We start from the raw sequence: 24862 nt of genomic DNA, 5'->3' as shown, positions 1-24862 counted from the left end.
TATTAATTTCTATGAAATTAAGCTTATTTCTTTAAATGCAGCTTCTCCCCAACAAAAATGGAATCATAACTATAAAACATTTTTACTTGACCACATTTTTCATTTACTACCTTCTTAGAGGTAAGGACATACTACTCTACCTCTTTTTTTAAAAATACTTTATGGATAGTTCTATTTAACCCATCCCCTGTGAAAGGCCACTTAGATTTCCAGTTTTTACTAAACCAATCAGTGTTCATGTTTACTTTTTAAAATAAAAATACAGCAACTCGCCTTATTAATTAAAGGATATTCATTTCAAGGTGCCTGAGTGGCTCAGTTGGTTAAGTGTCCAACTCTTGATACAGCTCAGATCACGATCTCACAGTTGTGGGATCGAGCCCTGCATCAGGCTCTGTCTGCACTGATGGCATGAAGGCCGCTTGGGATCCTCTCTGCCCCTCCCCAGTATGTTCACATGTACGCTCTCTTCCACAAAATAAACTTTAAAAAAATTAAGGATACTCTGTTTCATGGTAACTTGTTTCATTAAGCTGAAAGCACACAATTGTGCCCAAAGCCACACACAACCTTAAAAGATCAATGTTTAGTTGTACTGTATATAAAATGGGCTATTTTTATTGGCTGTGAGACATAAAATACTGCGATATGGATTTTACCTGTGATATATGTGAATGGGTTCCCTTTATTTTGCTTTCTTAGGCAGACTTAGGGGTAAAACGTCCACATTGAGATATCACCTCCAGGCAAGTTCACCAAACCCAGCTACAGGTGACGGAGAAGGTTTTGACTGACACGCATTCATTGGATGGCTTCCACCATGAAGTCTCTGATGAGGTAGCAAGGCAAAAAAGTGAAATCTTTCTCCCATCTTCTTAGGATTCATCAACATATCATACCCCTGAAGTAACTGCTGCCTGGATGGCTCATCTGATTTGTCTGCAAGAACCTGAAAGGAAAAACTTCTTAGAAGAAATAACCAGAAGGATTCCTAGTTACATGCAGCAACACTCATGACTGTTAGCCACTCAGTAAAGCACTACTTAAGATGGGATTTCTGATCACCTGCCTCAAGAGTCATGGGGTGCTCACTAAAAGCCCAGGTTGCTGGGGCGCCGGGGTGGCTTAGTCAATCGTCCAACTTTCGATTTTGGCTCAGGTCATGAGTTCGAGTCCCGTGTCAGACTCTACACTGAGCATGGAGCCTAGGATTTTCTCTCCCTCTCCCGCTACTCTCTCTCATAATAAAATAAAAAATAAAAATTACTGGGGGGCGGGAGGAATGTAGGTTGCCAAGACCCAAACCTGTGGATTTGTAGGTTTAGCAAATATTCCCAGGTGGTTTGATCTACTGATAAACACAGTCAAGTTTTCTTAACAAACACGAACACCATTTGGAAGTCTTAAATCTACCTCACACAGAAACACAGGAACTTACAAGGCTCCCCCGCCACAACAGGCGATCTGGTTCCACCATACCCTACAATAGCAATACCAAGCATCTGGCTAACAATAGGAGCGCTGAGGCCAGACGTACTTATTATTTTAAAGGTTTTTTTGAAATACTACAAAATTTTTTGTTTCAAGTTTTTATTTGAATCCCAGTTAGTTAACACATAGTGTAACATTAGAAATACTACAAAATTGAAATATTTAAGATAGTGAAATAAATCATTACCTTCAGCCGGACATCAATGCCCATGTTTTTTAAAAACGTCTGTTGTTTTATTGGACCCAGAGAAGCTACTTTTCCCTCTGCCATTCTGCGCAAATAACTGAAGTCCACATCAGCTGTTAGGTCTGCAGTTCCCGGGGCGATAAGGACATCATGAAGCTTATGGCCACAAAATCCCTTGAAAATAATTTTAAAATGACGAATTTTTGTCCTTTTGTGGTTATCAAGATTAAGGAAATGCTATCATTTTAGTACATTTTACATAACAGCTGTTAAAAAGAAAAACGTAGCCTGAATCAGTGGTTTCCAAACTCTTAAAACAGCACCCTTTCTTCAAATGAGATGCTATGTGGAAAACCCAATATAAAGTGCCGCCTGGAGTGCCTGAAGATGCTGCCCACAGTGATGGAATAGAGAAGGAATTATAATACTATAAATGAATATTCATGACAAAATAATGTGATATTACAATGCTAGCCACTGTAGAAGCCAAAGATAAAGATCTTCAATGAGTTTCAAACCTAAAAACTTAATAGAGCACGCCAATTAACTTTTGAGAAGTCATCTTGCTGAATTATACGTACTCTGAAGGTGTCTGTCTTAGTCCCATCATGACCATAATCGGCAATCAGCGCAGCCCCTCCGGTCAGCGCAATGCGTTGAGAAAGTTCCTGAATAATTACACCAGCTTCAGGACACACTTCCACGTGATCCCTCATTTCATCACTCTGGTAAAGGAACAGCTGCATCAAAATGCATCACTGAAAAGAACGGTTTCCTTGGGGTTTTTCTATAATGAGCATTTCTTGGTTACAATACACTCCTCCTCAATACGCATTATGTTGTCCACACTCAACTTTCCACATGACGTCCTCTTTATTATATGGAACTCCCTAGTGCTTTGATGCCGTCCACTAAGTTTACAAAGATATTTTAATTTTAATCCCTCTTATAAAAAGGCATATGCCTCCCAAACCCCTAGATGGCTGGTTCATTATAGTTTTATTTATGGTGATATTATGCTCGTAATTCATATAAATATATTCCCCTGGGCTGAATGCATGGGAAAGGAATTTTTGTCTGCCTAGAATAGTGCCTGGCAAATAACAGATGCTCTAAAATTTGTGCTGAAAGAACAAATGATATAAATCCAATATAACAAGATAGACCCTAGCAAGTAAGTATGTTTTGATACCTTCTTTTAGGGCAAAAGATACTCCAATGATATGCCCTCTGTCTAGAAACCTCAGCTCATGACCTTGTACCTGAGGCCGTAATTTCCCAAGATACTCAACTATTTACTAAGGGTCCTTAATAAGTGCCTAATAGTCTAGATGATTCTTTTGATGTTTATTTATTTTAGTGCCCATTAGTCTAAAAAGTGAAATGACAGTATTAGAACTTGTCAACTTGACTAGTATATATGACATTACACTAACTCCTGAGAAAATGGGAAAAAGCGTTGGTCTTTATTATGAAAACCTGTATTAACTTTTGCTCCTTCCTAATATACTCTTAAAAATGAAGTTTTGGGGTGCCTGGGTGGCTCAGTCAGGCCCACGTCATGATCCTGCACTTCTTGGGTTTAAGCCCCATGTCGGGCTCTGTGCTGACAGCTCAGAGCCTGGAGCCTGCTTCGGATTCTGTGTCTCCCTCTCCCTCTGCCTCTGCCCCTCCCCTGCTTGTACTCTGTCTCCCAAAAATAAATAAATATTAAAAAAAAAAAAATGAAGTACTGACCTGGCCTGATCTTGCCTCTAATGGCACAGAGCTAACAGGTATGGAGTCACACACACTTAGCAATTGAGTCTCTGCTCTTCATACTGCTTACTAGAAACAAGTTACTTCAACTTGCAGAGTGCTTCCTCATCATGTACACACAAGGCTTATCGTGAGGCTTAAACAATAAAGCACTTAGCCCCCAGCTTTATTATTATTTTTTTAATGTTTATTTTTGAGAGAGAGAGAGAGAGAGAGAGAGAACACACGCCAATGCACGAGTCGGGGAGGGGCAGAGAGAGAGGGAGACACAGAATCGGAAGCAGGCTCCAGGCTCTGAGCTGTCAGCACAGAACCCAACGCGGGGCTTGAACTCATGAAGTGCAAGATCATGACCTGAACTGAAGTTGGACACTTAACCAACTGAGCCACCCAGGTGCCCCATCCCCCAGCTTTATAAAATACATTACTGTGGTTGAACTGTAACCCCATGAGATTAGCCACTTCAGGCATAAACTGACACCTCGGGGTGCTGTGGTGACATACCTACCATCTTCGACCACTCTTCATGATGGCAGATTCTGTCACCATTTGCCCCATTCAAATGAGAGGGAAAGTCATCGCTCCCTCTCTCGTGAGTACCACTCACTCAAGTTAAGAACTGAAAACAATTGTATCTCCCAGGAGCAGGGGGTTAGCTCTTGGTAGCTATGAATTTGCTTCTCACTCAGGTAAAACTGGGAAGCTAGAATATGAAAAAACAGAAATGCCCCCAAGCACTCAGGTTGCTATTTGAATTTAATTATGCTCTGGAAAAAAAAAAAATAATAATAATTGATAGGTTCATGTTTAAAAGCTCCTGTGATTTTGAAACAAGTAACTTCTGAGGAAAAAGTACTTAGTTATGGCCCAAAAAGTAGACCTTTTTACAACATGCAATCCAAAACCTAAACATTCCTCACAAGTATAGGGTTTTTTGAACCCTAAACACAAGAATGGCTCTTGTGATTACTCCTTGAGGGCAAAAGCAGCAGCAGCACATGAACCATTTTGGCAGTGTAGGATGAAGCCTACATAATCGTTTGAGAATTAAATGAGAAAATACAGAGTCACATATACAAAGTACCCATTAAACAGTTGTTGCATTACTGTACCATCAGGTAGGCAATACTATCACCGTGTGGTAGGGAAGTGAGTGAAGGGAGAAGGTGAAGAACTTGCAGAGTAAGTGCTTACTAACTTCCCTGTTACGTTAAGGTCACGCACCCAAGAAAGGATTTTACCCCAGGCTCCTGACTCGATAGCCTCTGCACTTCCCACTCATAAAATGCACCGCATATGTTAAGAGCAAATCTCTCCTGGCCCCTGTAAAGCAGTAACTCAGAAAACAAGACTATGAGGATTCGCGTGGTATTCCTACTTGTATGAAGACTTCCGCTGGGGTGACACAAGGCGCCAAAACAAACCGCAGTTTATCAGAAGCTTGGGGATCAATATCGATGAATACTTCTCGCCATCCTTGCGGAGTTTTCTAAACACAAAATAACACATAAAAACTAATTCTTACAAGTTTTTTCCTCAAAACTGCCTCCCAAAAATAACTATTAATTTTCTCCTGCCATATACAAGATAGATGACTAACATTTACAAAGGATTTTACCACTTAAAATCACTTGAAGGCATTACTTCAATTCCTTCAAACAGTAAGACGGACAGATGAAAACTACTAGTAGTGGTTAGATAAGTGATGGAGCTGAAGATAAACTAAGCAGCATGGAAAGTGCCCCCTAACATGGAAAACAGACTCTGAAGGACTAATCAAAAGCTTTTGCTAACAAATCAATGCATGCTCTTAGCCTTAAAAATTACCAGGACGCATACATTACCACCAAATCTTAAGTCTGCTCACTTCAGTTTCAATAAGGAAAAATTTTAATCTTTGGATATCAAAACTATTGGCTAAAACGTAATCCTTCCTTGTAATAAAGCCATTTACCATGTTATATTCTCACATATCTTTGTCCTTGGAAAAATAAGCTTTTTTATTGAAATTCAAATTAGTTAACATACAGTGTAATCTTGACTTCAGGAGATTCCAGTGATTCATCTCTTACCTATGACACCCAGTGCTCATCCCAAAACGTGCCCTCCTTACTGCCCATCCCCGATTTAACCCATCCCCCCCACCTCCCCTCCAGCAACCCTCCATTTGTTCTCTGTGTTTAAGAGTCTCTTATGGGAAATAAATATTCTTAATCGTTATCCTAAGACAATTAAGATTCTACTTAACCTTTTACTTTTGCTTTTCAATTATTTATATTCATCAGAATTCCAAACAGACTTAACTTTAACAGTAATCAAATACCATTCACGTTTATTCTTCCAACATAAGCCCCTTTGTTATTCAATTATAAATATGACTTTATCCCGTCAATACCTGAAACTTATGCACAGGAAGAACATCAAAAAATTCATGCGCAAGATAAAAGCTGTACCCTATTTAAAAACAGAAGGAAAAAATAGTTTCAGCATTAAGGCAACATCTAATCGTTCTTTTGAACATCAACAAAAGAAAGCGCCTAGCGGATCGAGTAGGAACCTGAGGTGGCCTCCACAACCATCGCTACCAGAGATCATCCACCTCAGGCACTGCTTCGCCTACTCTGAGAACACGCTCAAGACCAATTACTACCGTCCTCATTTTCCACCTACCCGGACCCGACGGCCAAAACATCCCAATTATCAATTTAACCCTTTATTCATCACAGGGCATGAAAGAAATTAGAACCCCAATTTGTTAGCTAAAAGAGGCTTTGAACTTCCTAAAATCATCTGAGACAGCTGAGCCCAGGACTCGCCAAGGTGGCTTGCCAAGGTCAGACCACCACTTTAGGTGGGAGCAGAGGTCCATCAACATAGTGGATGGTCCCTGCCGAGTGCAGGGATTTTCCCACCTCTCTGAAGGTAAGCAAGGATGTTCAAAAGATGAGACAGTTAAACTCAAACCACCTAACTCTGCTTCCATCAGTCCCCACCGCCTTGGACTGCCTCAGCGACAGTGCTATCTTAGGGGTCAGGAAAAACTTAAAGGTACAATAGGGATCTATCTACATTTTTGTGCAAAACCATATGAAAGGCATTTCTCCTTATTATTAGGCATGTTATTTTTTTAATACAATGCTACTTTCTAGAAACAAATTTGCTATTCCCTATGAGTAAGGGTCCTGGTGGCATCGTGTCAACGTACTATAGTGTTCTACACGTTTGTAGTCGCCTATCATCGCTGGGATGGATGGTAATCAAAATTAGCTCATCACGCAGTGTAAACCAATTACCTTTTGGAACATCTTGCAGATCTCGGTACCAGGAAATTGGAATCCCAGATTTAGTAACACCTTTCATATACGCGGGGGATCCAGGATTTCGCTCTAGAGGGACCTTCTCTTCAGTCAGTGTTAATGCTTGAATCTCACTCAGTTTTTCGCTCACCTCTACCAGATGTATTGAAATGTCACAGTTTTTCAGCACAGATCCCAGCTGACTGAACACCTAAATACAAAAAGAAAGAAAAAAATGGCAAAATACAATGTGTTGAGTAGATTTTAGGTTTTCTAACCATTTCCCTTAACACTTTGCTCATGTCACAGAAGTAAAATTTGGTTTCAGAGGAACTTCACACAAGCCACTCTTCAGCAGTCCGTGAGATTCATAAGCTATCAGTTATTACAGTCTACATGAAAGACGAACAATGCACAATTTGGTTTCCTAATGAGAAAAATTAGAATTAAGACTAACAAACAAACATTAACGATTCAGCATCCAGTAAATAATCAGACTAGGGAGTCTAAAGAGAGAACAAAAACATGAAATGTATATATCCCCCTGATTTTATGAAGCTGCTATGTCTATGAAATAATCTCATCTTTGAGATGTTTCAACTGTGTTCTCAGGAAATCAAATTCGAAGGGCACTAAAAACTTGACAGTTTAACTTCGCAGTTCTTTCAATTTTTAATTTTTTTTAGCCACACACATTTATAACTGTTGTAAACATGAAGAAAAAAGGAGTACACTGATATTTTATCATTATCTCAATGCTAAAAATTCAATGCCAAGGCATAAAGTACGCCAATAGTATTTTTCATTTGAATGTAATTTTCACTGCTGATTTGCCTCCTATTTTTGAGATCTGAATAAGCAGGTATAGGCTAATAATAAGACAATTTTTCCAAATTTCGTTTGGAAATGAAACTACAAATGGAAAACTTCCCAAGAGAAAAATCCTTCAGAAATTATGATCAAAAAATGAAAACAAGTCCGTAATTATGTCTTTGTCCATTTTCTTAACATTCTTTTAAATTCTTTAGCTTTTTAAAGTTCTTAGGACTTGATCTAAAGAAGCATCCTGTATGCATTTTAAGAGCTGTGGGCTTGATTTTTATTGTACCTGAAACAAGACAATATTATTTGAGAACCTTATTAAGTATTTTGTATTCAAATGACTTTGCCAATTTAAAGCGATAAAATAGAACACTGGAAACCTAAAACAGTGGTTCATTTCTTTTACCCCCAAATATGATATAATCAGGATTATCTGTCAGATGTTATACGTTTTTTAAAATCCTTTGATTCCAAATTTCAAGCAAAAATCATACTGCATCAAGACATTCAAATGTATACTGAATATGTGTTTTTGTTTTTAAAAGCCTAATGGATTCCAAAACAGTGTAACTACAAAAGTTTAACAAACACAATTACTTATCATGTACTATAAACAATATTCCTCCTCTTTAGTGTTTTTACAAAACATTAGGTAGAGTGCTAGAAACAACAATACATGGAAAGATACCGCATCTTTGGTTAAGTGACACGACCCTTCCCTTCGAAAACGTGTCCTCCCTCACCCTCAGATGCCACCACCATCATTTCCTGCTTTTTCTTTATAAATGTTCCTAATTGCATTTGTATCACCAAACACAAATTGTTGAATGTTGACATTTGGGGATTTTATATAGATACAATCATATGATCCGGATTCTTTTACAAATTGTTATTTTCACTCACGAGACTCTGAGGTCCATCTGAGTGTTGTGCATTCTGCTGTGATTTCATGCAGTTTCACAATCCTTGATGTTCCACTGTGTGTCTGACTGTACCACAATTTAATGATCTATTTTCCCATTGATAGGCATTTGGGTTGTTTCCATTTTTTTTGCTCTTCTAAACAATGCTGCTGTCTTCTTGACCATGTTTCCTGGTACACATCTGCACTAGCTCCTGTAGGGCACACGTCTAGCAGTAAAAGTGCTGCTGGCTCATACAGTATGTTACTGTGACGTTAGCAGACGATGCCCAATAAGCACTTCTCAAAGTGCTTACCCCAAATTACACTCTTACAAACAGTGTCTGCGAGTCCCCATTGCTCCCCATCTCTCCATCTTCAACAACCCTTGGTGATGCCAAATGTGCTAATCTTGCGGACACAGTGGTATCTCACTCTGATTTTAACTTTCATTTCCTTGACTACCAATCAGTCTGAGCATCTTTTTGTTTTTACTGCCCATGAGGACTTCCTCTTTCATGAAGGGCCTGTTCACATCTTTAGCCTGACTTTTCTACTGAGTTATCTGTCACCTTCTTAATGATTGAAAGGAATTCTTCATGTATGCTAACTACCAGTTCTTTATGTGTTGCAAAGAACTCCTCCCATTTTGCAGCTTGTCTTATCACTCTCTTTATGTGTCTTTTGAAAATTTTTTTTAATGCTTGTTTATTTTTGAGAGAGAACCAGAGCATGAGCGGGCGAGGGGCAGACAAAGAGGGCTCCAGGCTCTGAGCTGTCAGCACAGAACCTGACGCGGGGCTGGAACTCACAGACCATGAGATCATGACCTGAGCTGAAGTCGGACGCTAAACCAACTGAGCCACCCAGGCGCCCCTACAGTGTCTTTGAAGAATAAAAAATTCCTAATTTCTTTAAAGAACAATAACTTCTTAAATTTAATGTAGTTGAAATTATCCCTCTATTCACCTTTACCTTTACGGCTTCTACCTTTATATAATTCACAAATTCTTTTCCCACCTAGAAGACAAATATATTCTCCCATGATGTCTTCTAAAGGTTTTAAACTTTTCCCTTTCACATTCTCCTCTACCCTCACTTTTTAGATTACAAACAGACAACAATAAGTAATGATTCATTATATCATTCTGACATTGTATTTTAGCGGAGAAAGAGGAGGTAAGGAGGGAGGACCAAAAGCCACTGAAGTCAATGAAGTTTGCAAACAAATCAAAAGAACAAAGGTTCAGGCAAGTACACGAGACTCTGAAGACGTTCCTTTTATTACTTACCCTCAAAATATCTCCCAAGAGGGTACCCCTGCCTGGGCCCAGTTCCACCAGTTGGAAAGCTGCATTTCTTCCAGTGGCCATCCATTCACTAATGAACCATATACCTAGCAGCTGGGACAAGGAAAAAAAAACTATACTGAAATATTATAGCGTAAAAGTATATAAAACTCCAAGGAAATATGCATTTTATGCCAGAAAGCAAAATATTTGCCAATGACCACATGTATGTCATTTACTATGTACATATATGTATGCACACCCAGAAGCCTCATGGAGGCGGCATTACAAAAGACACCACTTAGGAAGCCTAGTAACAGAGCACCATTAAAAGGCAGCCCCACTGTAAGAGGTCCCCTGACACAAGGAAGAGGCTAGCACTTCCAGAAAGGTGCTGCTGTTGGGACAGCAGACAGACATATGAAATAAGATGATGCCATTTCTTTACATTCATATGACTGATACGATTACATGGCTTTTTAGGCACAATTACCATTTTTAATACCTGGATTCCACTTCCTCTTGTGTACTACTTTCTATTTCTAAATTCATCGGGGGTTTTTATGTGGAAATCAATGAACTGGAATTCCTGAGGAGAATTGAAAATTTGTGAGGGGGGTTTCCACTGGAACTACGGTACAACCACGGCAGGGTGGGGCCTGAGACCACATCTCGCCCCACGAACTCCTCAGGGTTTTGCAACTTTTCTCCCTTCACTTTTCTCTCTCTCTTTTCTCTATTATTCTGTATTCCTCCAGCATATAAATGATTAAAAATTAGAACTTTTGATGAATCACAAAAGCAAAGGTGTAAAAGACTACTTACTACAGAAGAATACAACCTGATCTGCTCTCAAGTGTTTGTGATACTAGCTTTTTTAATTAATGTTTGTTTTGAGAGAGAGAGAGAGAGAGAGAGAGAGGTGTGCAAAGACAGAGGGACAGAGAATCCCAAGCAGGCTTTTTTTGCACCTTTAGCACACAGCCCAACGCAGGGCTCGAGCTCATGAACTGTTAGATCATAACCTGAGCCAAAATCAAGAGTCAGACACTTAACCAACTGAGCCACCTAGGCGCCCAGATATTAGCTTCTTTTATAGTTGAAATTGACGATTACCTCCCCAAAGATCTGACTTATTTCCGGTGAAGTAATGAAATCTCCTTTTTCTCCTAGCATGTCATGATACACGTAATATCCCTGAGTAAAAAGAGAAAGTGGAGAAAATGGATTAACTTTCAAGTAAGTTTTGTAAAACACCCCTCCAGAATCTTACATAATGTATACAATGACATAATCATTTGGTGAGAAAGTTCCGTCTTCTAAATAAACACAATAAGCACTGTGACTTGATTTAAACTTTACACAGTACCAATCACATTGCAGAACTATACTATCCCAACATGACCCCTCCTTGACCATCAAGGCAGAAGCCACACCACATCCATCTCCACACCCGCCAGCCCCTCCCTGCTCCCAACACCCAACACAGTAAGATCCTGCTTACTGTGTTTATATTTCCAAGAAAAGTTTTGTTGTTGTTGTTGTTGTTGTTGTTGTTGTTTTTAATTTTTTTTTTCAACATTTATTTATTTTTGGGACAGAGAGAGACAGAGCATGAACGGGGGAGGGGCAGAGAGACAGGGAGACACAGAATCGGAAACAGGCTCCAGGCTCTGAGCCATCAGCCCAGAGCCTGACGCGGGGCTCGAACTCACGGACCGCAAGATCGTGACCTGGCTGAAGTCGGACGCTTAACCGACTGCGCCACCCAGGCGCCCCAGTTGTTGTTTTTTTTTTAATTAGCCCTCTTTGTCCACAAATCCATGCCACTGCAGATGCTCTCCTTTCTCCCTGCCTGTTTCTCCCTGGCAATCTTACACTCAATAAAAGTGAATATCTGCTCAAATGTCACCTTCCCTGACCTCCTCCTCCAGCCCTCCAACTTCAGACTAAATGCAGTGCTTCCTTTTATGTGCTTATTTATTTATGTATCTGTGTTCCTCACCAAGAAACACAGTTATTCGGGATAGAGAACTATCTTATTTACCATACTATTCCAAGTTTCAGAATACTGTCTAAACTTCAAGAAATACTCAAGAATTCTGTTAAAAATTCCTCTATGCTCCTCAAGCCCCTTCTTTCACCATCTTACTCTTTGCAGGTGACCTGGGCTCCGGTCTACACAGGAAGTAACGAATGTTACAAAATAGGACTGACTCAGCTTCCTGACCCCAACTGGCCTCCACCTGCTCCCATTCGTTCCTCGGAACTCAAAGGATGAAATGCCTTCACCTTCTGCTCTTACCCAAACCTAATCCCACCACCTGTGCTCTGGACCACTGCCTCTCCTCACACAGCCCTCATAGGCCAGGATCTTGTTATCATCCCCTTCTCTTATAGCTTTAACTTCCCTCTCTCAGCAGCAGAAATATATTTGAGTCACTCTCAACTTAAAAAAAAACAAACAGAAAACAACTTTTCACTTCATACAGCATCTCCCCCTCTAGCCTCTCTCTTCATAAGTGAAGATTGCAGGGATGTTTTTGTGGTGCATTACAAACCACTCTGGTAGCCTAATGAAGGCTATGGATCCCTTCATACAATGTTTTTAAATGCAAGACTTTAAAACACATAGGGTTAAAAAAAAAAAAAGAAAAATACTTATCCAATATTTAAAAACTAAACTGATGATATAATAATATATATGCAGCTTTAGAGGTATGTTAATAAAGCCAAACTTAAGGTCCAATAAGTAACAAAGTTTTGAAATACGGATGAGCACAATGGTATTGTGAGATACCTACGATCACTCTGTTGGGTATGACAACATCAGTGATTTCCACTAATGTTAAAGTCACAGGTATTACTGATGCCACAGGATGTCTCCTCTGTTCATAATGAGAGAAATGCTAACTTTCAGAAGCTAAGGAGGTAAATGCAAATTAAACCCACGAGATACCACCTCATGTTAGGTCACCATCAAAACCACAAGAGATGACAAATGTTGGTGTGGATGTGGAGAAAAGGGAACCCTTGTGCACTGTTGGTGGGACTGTAAAATGGTACAGCCACCATGGAAAACAGTATGGAAGATCCTCAAAAACTTTAAAATAGAATACCATATGATTCAGCAATTCCACTTCTAGAATATATCCAAAGAAAATGAAAACACTACCTCGAAAAGAGACCTGCACCTCCATGTTCGCAGCAGCATTGTCTATAACAGGCAAGACATGGCAACAGCCTGTGTCCATCAATGGATGAATGGATAAAGAAACTGTGGTATATAAACAGGAGGGCACATGCAGCCACACAAGGGATATCCTTGGAGCATCTGGTTCTGGTGACCAGGGGAGACCGCACATAAGGTACCAGAAGACCTGTTTTACACAAGGCCACTACTTTCAAGACCAAAAGATGTAGCTGGTTTAACAAATACATATATACAAACACAGAGAGTGAAACAAAATGAGGGGACAGAGGACTATGTCCCAAATGAAAGAACAAAGCAAAATCACAGAAAAAACAGCTAAATGAAACTCAGATAAGCAATAACCCTAATAATAAAGAGTTCAAAGTAATGGCCATAAAGAAACTCAGACTTAAGAGTGAATGAATGCAGTGAGAACTTCACAAGAAGATAGAAAATATTCAAAAAGAACCAGTCAGAGCTGAAGAATATAATAACTAAAATGAAAAATATCCTAGAGGGACTCAACAGCAGATTAGAGGATGCAGGACAGATTAGTAATCCAACTGGGTAATGAAAAGCAAACAAACTGAAGACCAAAAAGAAAAAGAATTTAGGGGTGCCTAGGTGGTTCAGTTGGTTGAGCATACAACTTAGGTTCAGGTCATGATCTCACAGCTCATAGGTTTAAGCCCCACATCGGGCTCTGTGCTGACAGCTCAGAGTCTGAAGCCTGTTTAGATTCTGTGTCTCCCTCTCTCTCTCTCTGCCCCTCCCCTGCTTGTGCTCTGTCTCTCTCTCTTTCAAAATAAATAAACCTTTAAAAAAAATTTTTTTTTAAATGAGAATAAGTTAAAGGAATTCTGCAACATCTTCAGGCATAATAGCATTCACATTATTAGGAATCCCAGAAGGATGAGAGAGAGAGGTTGGCGAAAATCTTATTTCAAGAAATAATAGTTGAAAACTTCCCTAATCTGAGGAAGAAAGCAGACATCCAGGAAGCACACAGAACACCTAACAAAACAAACCAGGGAGGTACACAACAAGACACATAATAATTAAAACCGCATAAAGTAATGATAAAGACAGTCTTTTCTTTTTTCATTTTTTTTAAATCTTTCTTTATTTTTGAGAGAGAGAGAGAGACAGAGTGAGAGCAGGGAAGGAACAGAGAGAGAAGGAGGTGCAGAATCCGGAGCAGGCTCCAGGCTCCAAGCTGTCAGCACAGAGCCCAACGTGGGGCTTGAACCCATGAACCATGAGATCATGACCTAAGCTGAAGTCAGACGCTTAACCGACTGAGCCACCCAGGTGCCCCGATAGAGACAGTCTTCAAAGCAGCAAGAGGGGCCCCTGGGTGGCTCAGTCAGTTAACCATTCGACTTTGGCTCAGGTCACGATCTTGCATTTCATGACTTTGAGCCCCGTATTGGGCTCTGTGCTGACACTTCAGAGCCTGAAGTCTGCTTTGGATTCTGTGTCTCCCTCTCTCTGCTCCTACCCAGCTCATTCTCTCTTAAAACTAAACAAACATTTAAAAAAAAAATTTTTTTTTAAAGAAGCAAGAGAAAACTGTAACATACAAGGGAAACCTCATAAGGCTATGAGCTGATTTTTCAGCAGAAACTTTACAGGGAACAAAGGAGTGCTATATTAAAAGCACTGAAAAGAAAAGACCTACAACCAAGAATACTCTACCATGCAAGATTAAAATTCAGAATAGAAGGAGAGACAAAGAATTTCCAAAACAAGATAAAGGAGATCATCATTACCAAACTGGCCTGACAAGAAATGTTAAAGAGAGGGGAGGAGGCAAGATGGCGGAAGTGCATGGAAGCTTTTTGCATGTCTCGTGTCCACGAAATACAGCCAGACCAACACTAAACCATTCTACACACCTAGAAAACTGATTGGATTAACACAACAATCTGCACAGCCTGAACCACAGAATTCAGCAGGCACACGGCGTGGAGAGCTGAACTTGGGAAGCGAGAAGCCGTGGAAGGTAGGGAACCACTTTTGCGGGTGGAGAGAGGATGGAGACCGGAGGCGGGGGGGGGGGGCACGGATACGGGAAAAGTATCTAAAAGTATCTAAAAGCAGCTAGAGGACAAAGTGGAAAATTGGAAACAGCCACAGGGACTAAATTAAAAAGGGAGAAAGGAGAGGGTTTAAATTCCATTAAGACTGTAAACAAGGGGAGCACAAAGGCTGCAACTCAGCCGCTCAATACCTGGCGGTGCTCCGGTGGGAAGGGCGAATCCCCAGGAACAGAGTGGGGTCTGGGAGGTTCTTGGGCCACACAGGGAAAAGTGGTTCCACTGATGAAAGGACATTTGGTAGAGACTGTTGAAGCCACCTGGTCCCAGTAGACCCCAGAAGGCAGCCACATTCGCTGGTGCTGGGGCAAGGCCATTGAGAGTGAGGCCTGGTGCCAGATGTGTGTTGTGATTTTCCATAATCCCTGAAATGCTGCTGCTACACTGTCTTGCGACCATTTTCTGGGACAGGCTTGCACCTGGCTGCAGCCTCAGGACATCGGCAACAGCAGGATACAGCGGGCGTTCCTGGGTGCAGATGACGTTCGGCCACTGCTCATTTGGCTATCGCTCAGTGAGACCATCGTGCAGAGGGGCACAATGGGTCAAAGCCACAGTCCTTCAGAAGTAAGGGGCCAGGGAAAACAGCCGCATCTGAGACAAAACTTGGGAGAGAGGTACTGCCTGGGGCCTGATCATGGAGAGTGAAAAAGCGGAGAGTGGACAAGAGCTGAAGACAGAGGATGGGTGTGCGATTGCTGATCCGGGAGAACAGACTGGGTAGTCGCAAGGCACCATTTTCTCCACTCCCGTGCATGCGCATATGCACCTGCAAGTGCCGCAACAATCCACCCCAATAGGCTAGCAGCGCCATCTAGTGGAGAGCAGAGCTGTTACACTGAGCCCCACCCAACTGGGCCAACCTTGCTCTTTAAGAACACAAGTCTCACCATCGGCTTAATTTACGGACTATAAAGAGCTACATAGACTGACTTCTAGGGGAAAAAATGAAACAATTTCGGTCCTACTTCAATCTGTTAGCAGGTTCATCTATTCACTTTTCTTTCTTTTTTTTCTTTTTCTCTTTTACAATTCTTTTCTTGAATACAGAAAAAGAAAAAACTCATTTTTATTTTCAATTCTTATTAAAAATATCTTTTATTTTTATTACTATATTTTTTACTTTTGTGTAAATTTTTTCAAATTGTATTTTACTTCCATCATTCTAGTCTACTTCAGTGTATTCATACAATCTTTCAAATTTTCATACAATCTTTTTTTCTTTCTTTTTCTCTTTTCCATTTCTTTTCTTTTTCTTGAATGCAGAAAAACTTCATTTTTACTCTCAATTTCTATTAAAAATATTCTTATTTAATTTTTGCTACTATATTTTTGGCTTTTATGTAAATTTTTTCAAATTCTATTTTACTTCCACCATTTTATTTTAGTCTACTACAGCGTATTCACTTTTTCAAATTTTCAAACGATTTTATTTTTTCTTTTTCATTTCTTTTCTTTTTTCTTAAATACAGAAAATGAAAAAATTCATATTTATTTTTAACTTTTATTAAAAATATTTTTTCTACTATATTCTTGATTTTTGTGCATATTATTTCAAATTCTATTTTACCCCCATCATCTCATTTTAGTCTACTTCAGTGTATTCATTTTTTCAAATTCTCAAACGATTTCCTTCCCCCCCCCCTTTTTTTTTCTCTAATCTGTCAAACCACTTTCAACACCCAGACCAAAACACACCTAGGATCTAGCATTATCTATTTGATTTGTGTGTATGTGTGTGTTTTTAATGTTTAACTTTACTATTTTTTTAATTTTAATTTTTTTAATTTCAATTTTTCTACCTCATTAATTCCTTTTCTCCCTTCAAAATGACAAAACAAAGGAATTCACCCCAAAAGAAAGAGCACGAAGAAACAACAGCCAGGGATTCAACCAACACAGATACAAGCAAGATGTCTGAACCAGAATTTAGAATCATGATAATAAGAATACTAGCTGGAGTCGAAAACAGATTAGAATCCCTTTCTGTAGATATAAATGAAGTAAAAAATAGCCAGAATGAAATTAAAAAAGCTTTAACTGAGCCGCAATCATGGATAGATGCAGCAGCGGCAAGGATGGACAAGGCAGAACAGAGAATCAGTGATATAGAGGTCAAACTTATAGAGAATACGAAGCAGAAAAAAAGAGGGAGATTAAGGCAAAAGAGCATGATTTAAGAATTAGAGAAATCAGTGACTCATTAAAAAGGAACAACATCAGAATCATAGGGGTCCCAGAAAAGGAAGAGAGAGAAACAGGGGTAGAAGGGTTATGTGAGCAAATAATAGTGGAAAACTTTCCTAACCTGGGGAAAGACACAGACATCAAAATCCAGAAAGCACAGAGGACTCCCATTAGATTCAACAAAAACCGACCATCAATAAGTCAAATAGTCAAATAGTCAAATTCACAAAATACTCAGGGAAGGAGAGAATCATGAAGGCAGCAAGGGAAAAAAAGTCCCTAACATACAAGGGAAGACAGATCAGGTTTGCAGCAGACCAATCCACAGAAACTTGGCAGGCCAGAAAGGAGTGGCGGGATATATTCAATGTGCTGAATCAGAAAAATATGCAGCCAAGAATTCTTTATCCAGCAAGGCTGTCATTCAAAATAGAGAGATAAAAAGTTTCCCAGACAAACAAAAATTAAAAGAGTTTGTGACCATTAAACCATCCCTGCAAGAAATTTTAAGGGGGACTTTCTGAGGGGAGAAAAGATGAAAACACACACACACACACACACACACACACACACACACACACACACACACCAAAAACAACAAAAGATTACAAAGGACCACAGAACACCACCAGAAACTCCAACTCTACAAGCATCAAAATGGCAATAAATTCATATCTTTCAGTACTCACTCTAAATGTCAATGGACTCAATGCTCCAATCAAAATACATAGGGTAACAGAATGGATAAGAAAACAAGACCCATCTATATGCTGTTTACAAGAGACCCACTTTAGACCTAAAGACACCTACAGATTGAAAATAAGGGTATGGAGAACCATCTACCATGCTAATGGTCAACAGAAGAAAGCCAGAGTAGCCATACTTATATCAGACAAGCTAGACTTTAAAATAAAGACTGTATCAAGAGATGCAGAAGGGCATTATATCATAATCAAGGGGTCTACAGAGCAAGAAGACCTAACAATTGTAAACAGTTATGTGCCAAATGTGGAAGCACCCAAATATATAAATCAATTAATCACAAACATAAAGAAACTCATTGATAGTAATACCATAATAGTAGGAGACTTCAGCACCCCACTCACAACATTGGACAGATCATCCAATCAAAAAATCAACAAGGAGGGGTGCCTGGGTGGCTCAGTCGGTTGAGTGTCTGACTTCAGCTCAGGTCATGATCTCGCAGTTCATGAGTTTGAGCCCCGTATCGGGCTCTGTGCTGACAGCTCAGAGCCTGGAGCCTGCTTCGGATTCTGTGTCTCCCTCTCTTTCTGCCCCTTCCCCGCTCATGCTCTGTCTCTGTCTCCCAAAAATGAATAAATGTTAAAAAAAATTTTTTTTTTAAATCATCAAGGAAACAATGGCTTTGAATGACACATTGGACCAGATGGACTTAACAGATATATTCTGAACATTTCATCCTAAAGCAGTAGAATATACATTCTTCTCCAGTGTACATGGAATGTTCTCCAGAATAGACCATATACTGGGATACAAATCAGCCCTAAGTAAGTACAAAAAGATCAAGATCATACCGTGCATATTTTCAGACCACAATGCTATGAAACTCAGAATCAACCACAAGAAAAAATTTGGAAAGGTAACAAATACTTGGAGACTGAAGAACATCCTACTAAAGAATGAATGGGCTAACTAAACAGTTAAAGAGGAAATTAAAAAGTATATGGATGTCAATGAAAATGATAGCCACAACCCAAAACCTCTGGGCCGCAGCAAAGGCGGTCATAGGAGGAAAGTATATAGCAATCCAGGCCTTCCTAAAGAAGGAAGAAAGATCTCAGATACACAACCTTACCTTACAGCTTAAGGAGCTGGAAAAAGAACAGCAAATAAAACCCCAAACCAGCAGAAGACAAGAAATAATAAAAATTAGAGCCGAAATTAATGCTATCGAAACCAAAAAGACAGTAGAACAATGAAACCAGAATTAACAAAATTTGATTAACAAATTTCTTGGAAAGAATTAACAAAATTGATAAACCACTAGCCAGTCTGATCAAGGAGAAAAAGGACCCAAATACATAAAATCAAGAATGAAAAAGGAGAGATCACAATCAACACAACAGAAATAAAAACAATAATAAGAGAATATTATGAGCAATTATAGGCCAATCAAATGGGTAATCTGGAAGAAATGGACAAATTCCTAGAAACATATACACTACCAAAACTGAAACAGGAAGAAATAGATTTGAACAGACCTTTAACCAGTAAGGAAATCGAATTAGTAATCAAAAATCTGTCAAAAAACAAGAGTCCAGGGCCAGATGACTTTCCAGGGGAATTCTACCAAACATTTAAGGAAGAGTTAACACCTATTCTCTTGAAGCTTTTCCAAAAAGAAATGGAAGGAAAACTTCCCAACTCTTCCTATGATGCCGCATTACCTTGATTCCAAAACCAGAAAGAGACCCCACTAAAAAGGAGAACTATAGACCAATTTCCCTGATGAATATGGATGCAAAAATCCTCAACAAGATATTAGCCAACCGGATCCAACAATACGTTAAAAAAATTATTCACTACAACCAAGTGGGATTTATACCTGGGATGCAGAGCTGGTTTAATATCCACAAAACAACATGATTCATCACATCAATAAAAGAAAGGATAAGAACCATATGATCCTCTCAATAGATGCAGAGAAAGCATTTGACAAAACACAGCATCTTTTCTTGATAAAAACCATCAAGAAAGTAGGGATAGAAGGATCATATCTCAAGATCATAAAAGCCATATATGAACGACCCAATGCTAATATCATCCTCAAAATGGGGAAAAACTGAGAGCTTTCCCCCCAAGCTCAGGAACAAAACAGGGATATCCACTCTCACCAGTGTTGTTCAACATAGTATTGGAAGTCTTAGCCTCTGCAATCAGACAACACAAAGAAATAAAAGGCATCCAGATCAGCCAGGAAGAGGTCTTCCTCTTCGCAGATGGCATGATAGTCTATATGGAAAACCCAAAAGATTCCACCAGAAAACTGCTAGAACTGATTCATGAATTCAGCAAAGTTGCAGGATATAAAATCAATGCACAGAAATCGGCTGCATTCCTATACACCAACAATGAAGCGACAGAAAATCAAGGAATCAATCCCATTTACAGTTGCACAAAAAAACCACAAAATACCTAGGAATAAATCTCACCAAAGAGGTGAAAACTATAGAAACCTTATGAAACAAATTGAAGAAGACACAAAGAAATGTAAAAAGATTCCATGCTCCTGGATAGGAAGAACAAATATTGTTAAAATGTCGATACTATGCAAAGCAATCTACATATTCAATGCAATCCCTATCAAAACAACACCAGCATTCTTCACAGAGCTAGGGCAAACAATCCTAAAATTTGTATGGAACCAGAAAAGACCCCGAATAGCCAAAGCAATCTTGAAAAAGAAAACCAAAGCAGGAAGCATCACAATCCCAGACTTCAAGCTATACTACAAAGCTGTAATCATCAAGACAGTATGGTACTGGCACAAGAACAGACACTCGGATCAATGGAACAGAATAGAGAACCCAGACATGGACCCACAAACGTATGGGTAACTAATCTTTGACAAAGCAGGAAAGAATATCCAATGGAATAAAGACAGTCTCTTCAGCAAGTGGTGCTGGGAAAACCGGACAGCGACATGCAGAAGAATGAACATGGACCACTTTCTTACACCATACACAAAAATAAACTCAAAGCGGATGAAAGACCTCAATGTAAGACAGGAAGCCATCAAGATCCTCAAGGAGAAAGCAGGCAAAAACCTCTTTGATCTTGCCCACAGCAACTTCTTACTCAACACGTCGCCAGAGGCAAGGGAAACAAAAGCAAAAATGAACTACTGGGACCTCATCAAAATAAAAGGCTTCTGCACAGCAAAGGAAACAATCAGCAAAACTGAAAGGCAACTGACAGAATGGGAGAAGATATTTGCAAATGACATATCAGATAAAGGGTTAGTATCGAAAATCTACAAAGTTTTCTACAATCTATATCAAACTCAACATCCAAGAAACAAATAAGCCAGTGAAGAAATGGGCAAAAGACATGAAAAGACGCTTCTCCAAGGAAGATATCCAGATGGCCAACCAACACATGAAAAAATGCTCAATATCACTCATCATCAGGGAAATACAAATCAAAACCACAATGAGATACCACCTTACACCTGTCAGAATGGATAACATTAACAACTCAGGCAACAACAGATGTTGGCGAGGATGTGGAGAAAGAGGATCTCTTTTGCATTGTTGGTGGCAATGCAAGCTGGTGCTGCCACTCTGGAAAACAGTATGGAGGTTCCTCAAAAAACTAAAAATAGAACTACCCACGACCCAGCAATTGCACTCCTAGGCATTTATCCACAGGATACAGGTGTGCTGTTTCAAAGGGACACATGCAACCTCATGTTTATAGCAGCACTATCAACAATAGCCAAAGTATGGAAAGAGCCCAAATGTCCATCAAAGGATGAATGGATAAAGAAGATGTGGTAAAAAAAAAAAAAAAAAAGAAAAAGAAAAAAGAAAAAAAAAAGATGTGGTTTATGTATTCAATGTAGTATTAGCAAGCAATAAATGAAATCTTGCCATTTACAACTACGTGGATGGAACTGGAGGGTACTATGCTAAGTGAAATTAGTCAGAGAAAGACAAAAATCATAGGACCTCACTCACATGAGGACTTTAAGAGACAAAACAGATGAACATAAGGGAAGGGAAACAAAAATAATTTAAGATAGGGAGGGGTACAAAACAGAAGAGACTCATAAATATGGAGAACAAACTGAGGGTTGCTGGAGGGGTTGTGGGAGGGGGGATGGGCTAAATGGGTAAGGAGCACTAAGGAATCTACTGAAATCATTGTTTCACTATATGCTAACTAGTTTAGATGTAAATTTTAAAAAACAAAAGATTAAATTAAAAAAAAAGTAAATCCTAAGAGTTCTCATTACAAGAAAAAAATTTTTCTCCCTTTTTGTTTCCTTTCTTCTTAATGTATCTACATAAGGTGGATATTAACTGAATTCACTGTGGTAATGTCACAACATGTGCACATCAAGCCATCATGCTGTACCCCTTAAGCTTATACAGTGATGTGCATCAATAATTTCTCAGTAAAAATGGGGGAAAAAAAGAAGCTAATGCAAATGGTGTAATTTTTATTCCCATCCAAGGTCACAGCCCCGTTTCTATTCAAGGATCCCTAGGTTAAGAAACTCTACTTTCAAATGGTAGCTACGTTTGTGGTGAGCATAGTATAAGGTACAGTCATCGAAATCACCATGTTGTACACCTGAAACTACTGGGACATTGTATCAACTATGCTCCAATTAAAAAAAAAGGTTTAACAAATTTTAAATAAAAATTAAGGCTGATTTAAAAAAAAAAAGCCTCTACTCTAAATTCAAAGAGTTTCCTCAAGGCTTAATCCGGGGTAACCTTCGGTTCTCTAAATATATTCTTTCAGATTCCTTGGATTTTAACACCATCCATACGCTGGTGAACAAATTAATATATGCATATCCAATCTTTCTCAAGAACTCTAGACCCTTACAGCCAGCTGCTCACTTGCTGTCTCCGCCTGGATGTCATCACCAATGTGCATCAAATGCACCTCCTAATGTTCTCCCCTTGCACTAACACAAAAGTCTAAATTCCAGGAAAGCCTTGAATGAACTGGCTCCTCCCTCAAACTCATCTACTTTCCTCACCATTACCTGCCACACCCAGTCACCACCCACCAGCCATACTGGTGCCTTTTTTTTCTCTGTGAATGCCAAGACATTTGCCAGCTCTAAAACTTTGTACTTCCCCTTCCTCCATCGGGGACTCACTCCCAGTTCTTTGCCAGGCTGGCCCATCTCAACCATCTAGCCTTTCCTGGCCACCTACCTACCAAGGGAACTTTTACAACCCCTACTCCCACTGCACTACTTATTTTCAACCCCACCAACCTGTTGAAGTTTTTTTTTTTTTTCCTTCTTTTCCTTGCCTTCAGAAGCACTTGCAACAATTTATAATTATCTTGTTTCCTTATTTATAGATCATTTCCTCACTAGAACATAAGTGCCATGTTCCACTGTCCACTGCAGTATTCCCAGTGCCTGAGATAGTGCCTGGCCCTTTTGGAGCCTGAATCAATGATGAATTAACCCTCACTCTAACACACAGATGTTTGTTCTAAAGTTTCTCCCTATGTGAACTGTTGGTATGTGGTAGCACTGCGTACAGGTATGAAAGGACCCCTGCCTTCACCACATCCAACAGCAATAGGCCAAACAAACCCCAGAAGTCCAGATTTCATATTTCGACCCATCAACAGGTAATACATTCTAAACCAAAAGGACCCCAGCTTTCACCAAGTGGCTTTGTTGAGCAGAGAAGGAAATCCAGGACAGAGAGCAGGGGCAGTGCTTAATCCTTGAAGCGTAAAGACCTAGACCTTCCATTCCCAAAAAGGAAACCCAGAATATGCTTCCAATGCCTGCTAATGCCATCCCAACACAGACAAAGCTCCAGGACTAAATTCATAATTCCAGATGCCTATTGTAGATTTCCACTTAAGTCCTGTCTGCACTTCAGGTTCATATATTGGATTGAATTCTGTCCTTTCCCTCCCTCTTAAAGAGGCTACTGCTCTTTCTCCTTCTACATTCCCTTCTCCCAGAGAAATGATACCACCAGCTACCATCAATCAGCCCAGGTAGGAAAGACATCCTCATTTCCTAAATTCAGTGGGTTACATTGCCTCCTGAACAGCTTTGGAATTCGTTCTCTCTTCTTTATGGCACTGCCACTGACTTGATCCATCCCTAACCACCTGACACTAATTCTCCATCTCCAGGTCTGTGGGAGTGGCTCTTCCCCTGCAGAAGGCACCACCGCTGCCTGGACTTGGGGCTTCCCTGTGCACACCCCTCCTGGCTCACACCTCAAGGCCACTAGAGCAGGGCCTGGTCCTCGGGCTCCCCGACTGGTACCTTGGCGGGGTTGGTCAAGACCTCCTTCATGTACTCAGCCACAGTGATGGGGCCAGTTGCTTTGATTTTGTACATAAGATGCCGCAGCATTGGTGTCACCTGGTTTTCTGCCGGCTCTCTCCCGGAACTGAAGTATTTCCCTCTCCAAAACCAGGGAATGACTGCGAAAAAAGTTAAACGGGACCATGAAAAAATCTTAATTTCTTTGCAAGTGCAAGCAGCCTGAGTGCTTCCGAAGCAGCTGCGTTAACTCTTAACCTCGCACGAAGCAAGCCCACCAGGCGCCGGCAGGAACGCACAGTGCCCGCGACCAGCCATTTGGGGTCTGAGGCTGGACTCGTCTGCACCTCAAAACCCCCAAGAGGCGTCCTGCACCCCAGAAGCGCCCAATTGAGGAAGGCACCCCAGACAGTCTCTACCGCAACCGGGGCTCTGGCGAGGCGAACGCTTACCCGCGCGAGCCGCGGAGCACAGCGGCCGCACGCCTACCCTCGCAAGGACTCTCATGCCGAACTTCGCAGGCTGCAGCGCGCAGTCCCGGGGTGTGGAGTAAAGCCATTTCCGGGAGAGGGCCCGCCCCTGCAGGAAGTACGTCACTGAGGCAAACGAAAG

General features: G+C 40.2%; 1 protein-coding gene and 1 long non-coding RNA gene across 3 annotated transcripts; one reads left to right on the top strand and one right to left on the bottom strand.

The window, feature by feature from the left end:
* Nucleotides 1-596: 596 nt before the first annotated feature.
* NDUFAF7 (NADH:ubiquinone oxidoreductase complex assembly factor 7) lies at nt 597-24836 on the bottom strand. Of its 2 annotated transcripts, XM_040496519.1 has the most exons (10): nt 24703-24836; nt 24251-24411; nt 10861-10941; nt 9748-9858; nt 6730-6943; nt 5832-5890; nt 4815-4925; nt 2260-2403; nt 1679-1852; nt 650-949 (listed from the first exon to the last, which is right to left on the bottom strand). In XM_040496519.1, the coding sequence occupies exons 1-10, from the start codon at nt 24755-24757 to the stop codon at nt 737-739; spliced, it is 1323 nt and encodes a 440-aa protein (XP_040352453.1). In that variant the 5' UTR covers nt 24758-24836; the 3' UTR covers nt 650-736. The 2 variants fall into 2 exon arrangements, with proteins under 2 accessions (XP_040352454.1, XP_040352453.1); XM_040496520.1 differs by lacking the exon at nt 24251-24411 and having other exon boundaries at nt 597-949; nt 24703-24805.
* Nucleotides 10875-12246, top strand: LOC121044350 (uncharacterized). Its single transcript, XR_005797257.1, has 2 exons — nt 10875-10983; nt 11906-12246. It is a non-coding gene; the product is annotated as an uncharacterized LOC121044350 (long non-coding RNA).
* Nucleotides 24837-24862: the final 26 nt, after the last annotated feature.

Source organism: Herpailurus yagouaroundi, unplaced genomic scaffold (assembly GCF_014898765.1).
Source record: "Herpailurus yagouaroundi ecotype Mexico unplaced genomic scaffold, PumYag 188, whole genome shotgun sequence".
Taxonomy (NCBI): domain Eukaryota; kingdom Metazoa; phylum Chordata; class Mammalia; order Carnivora; family Felidae; genus Herpailurus; species Herpailurus yagouaroundi.
Note: the sequence above shows the minus strand (reverse complement) of the source record. Positions and strands in the feature narration are given on the sequence as shown.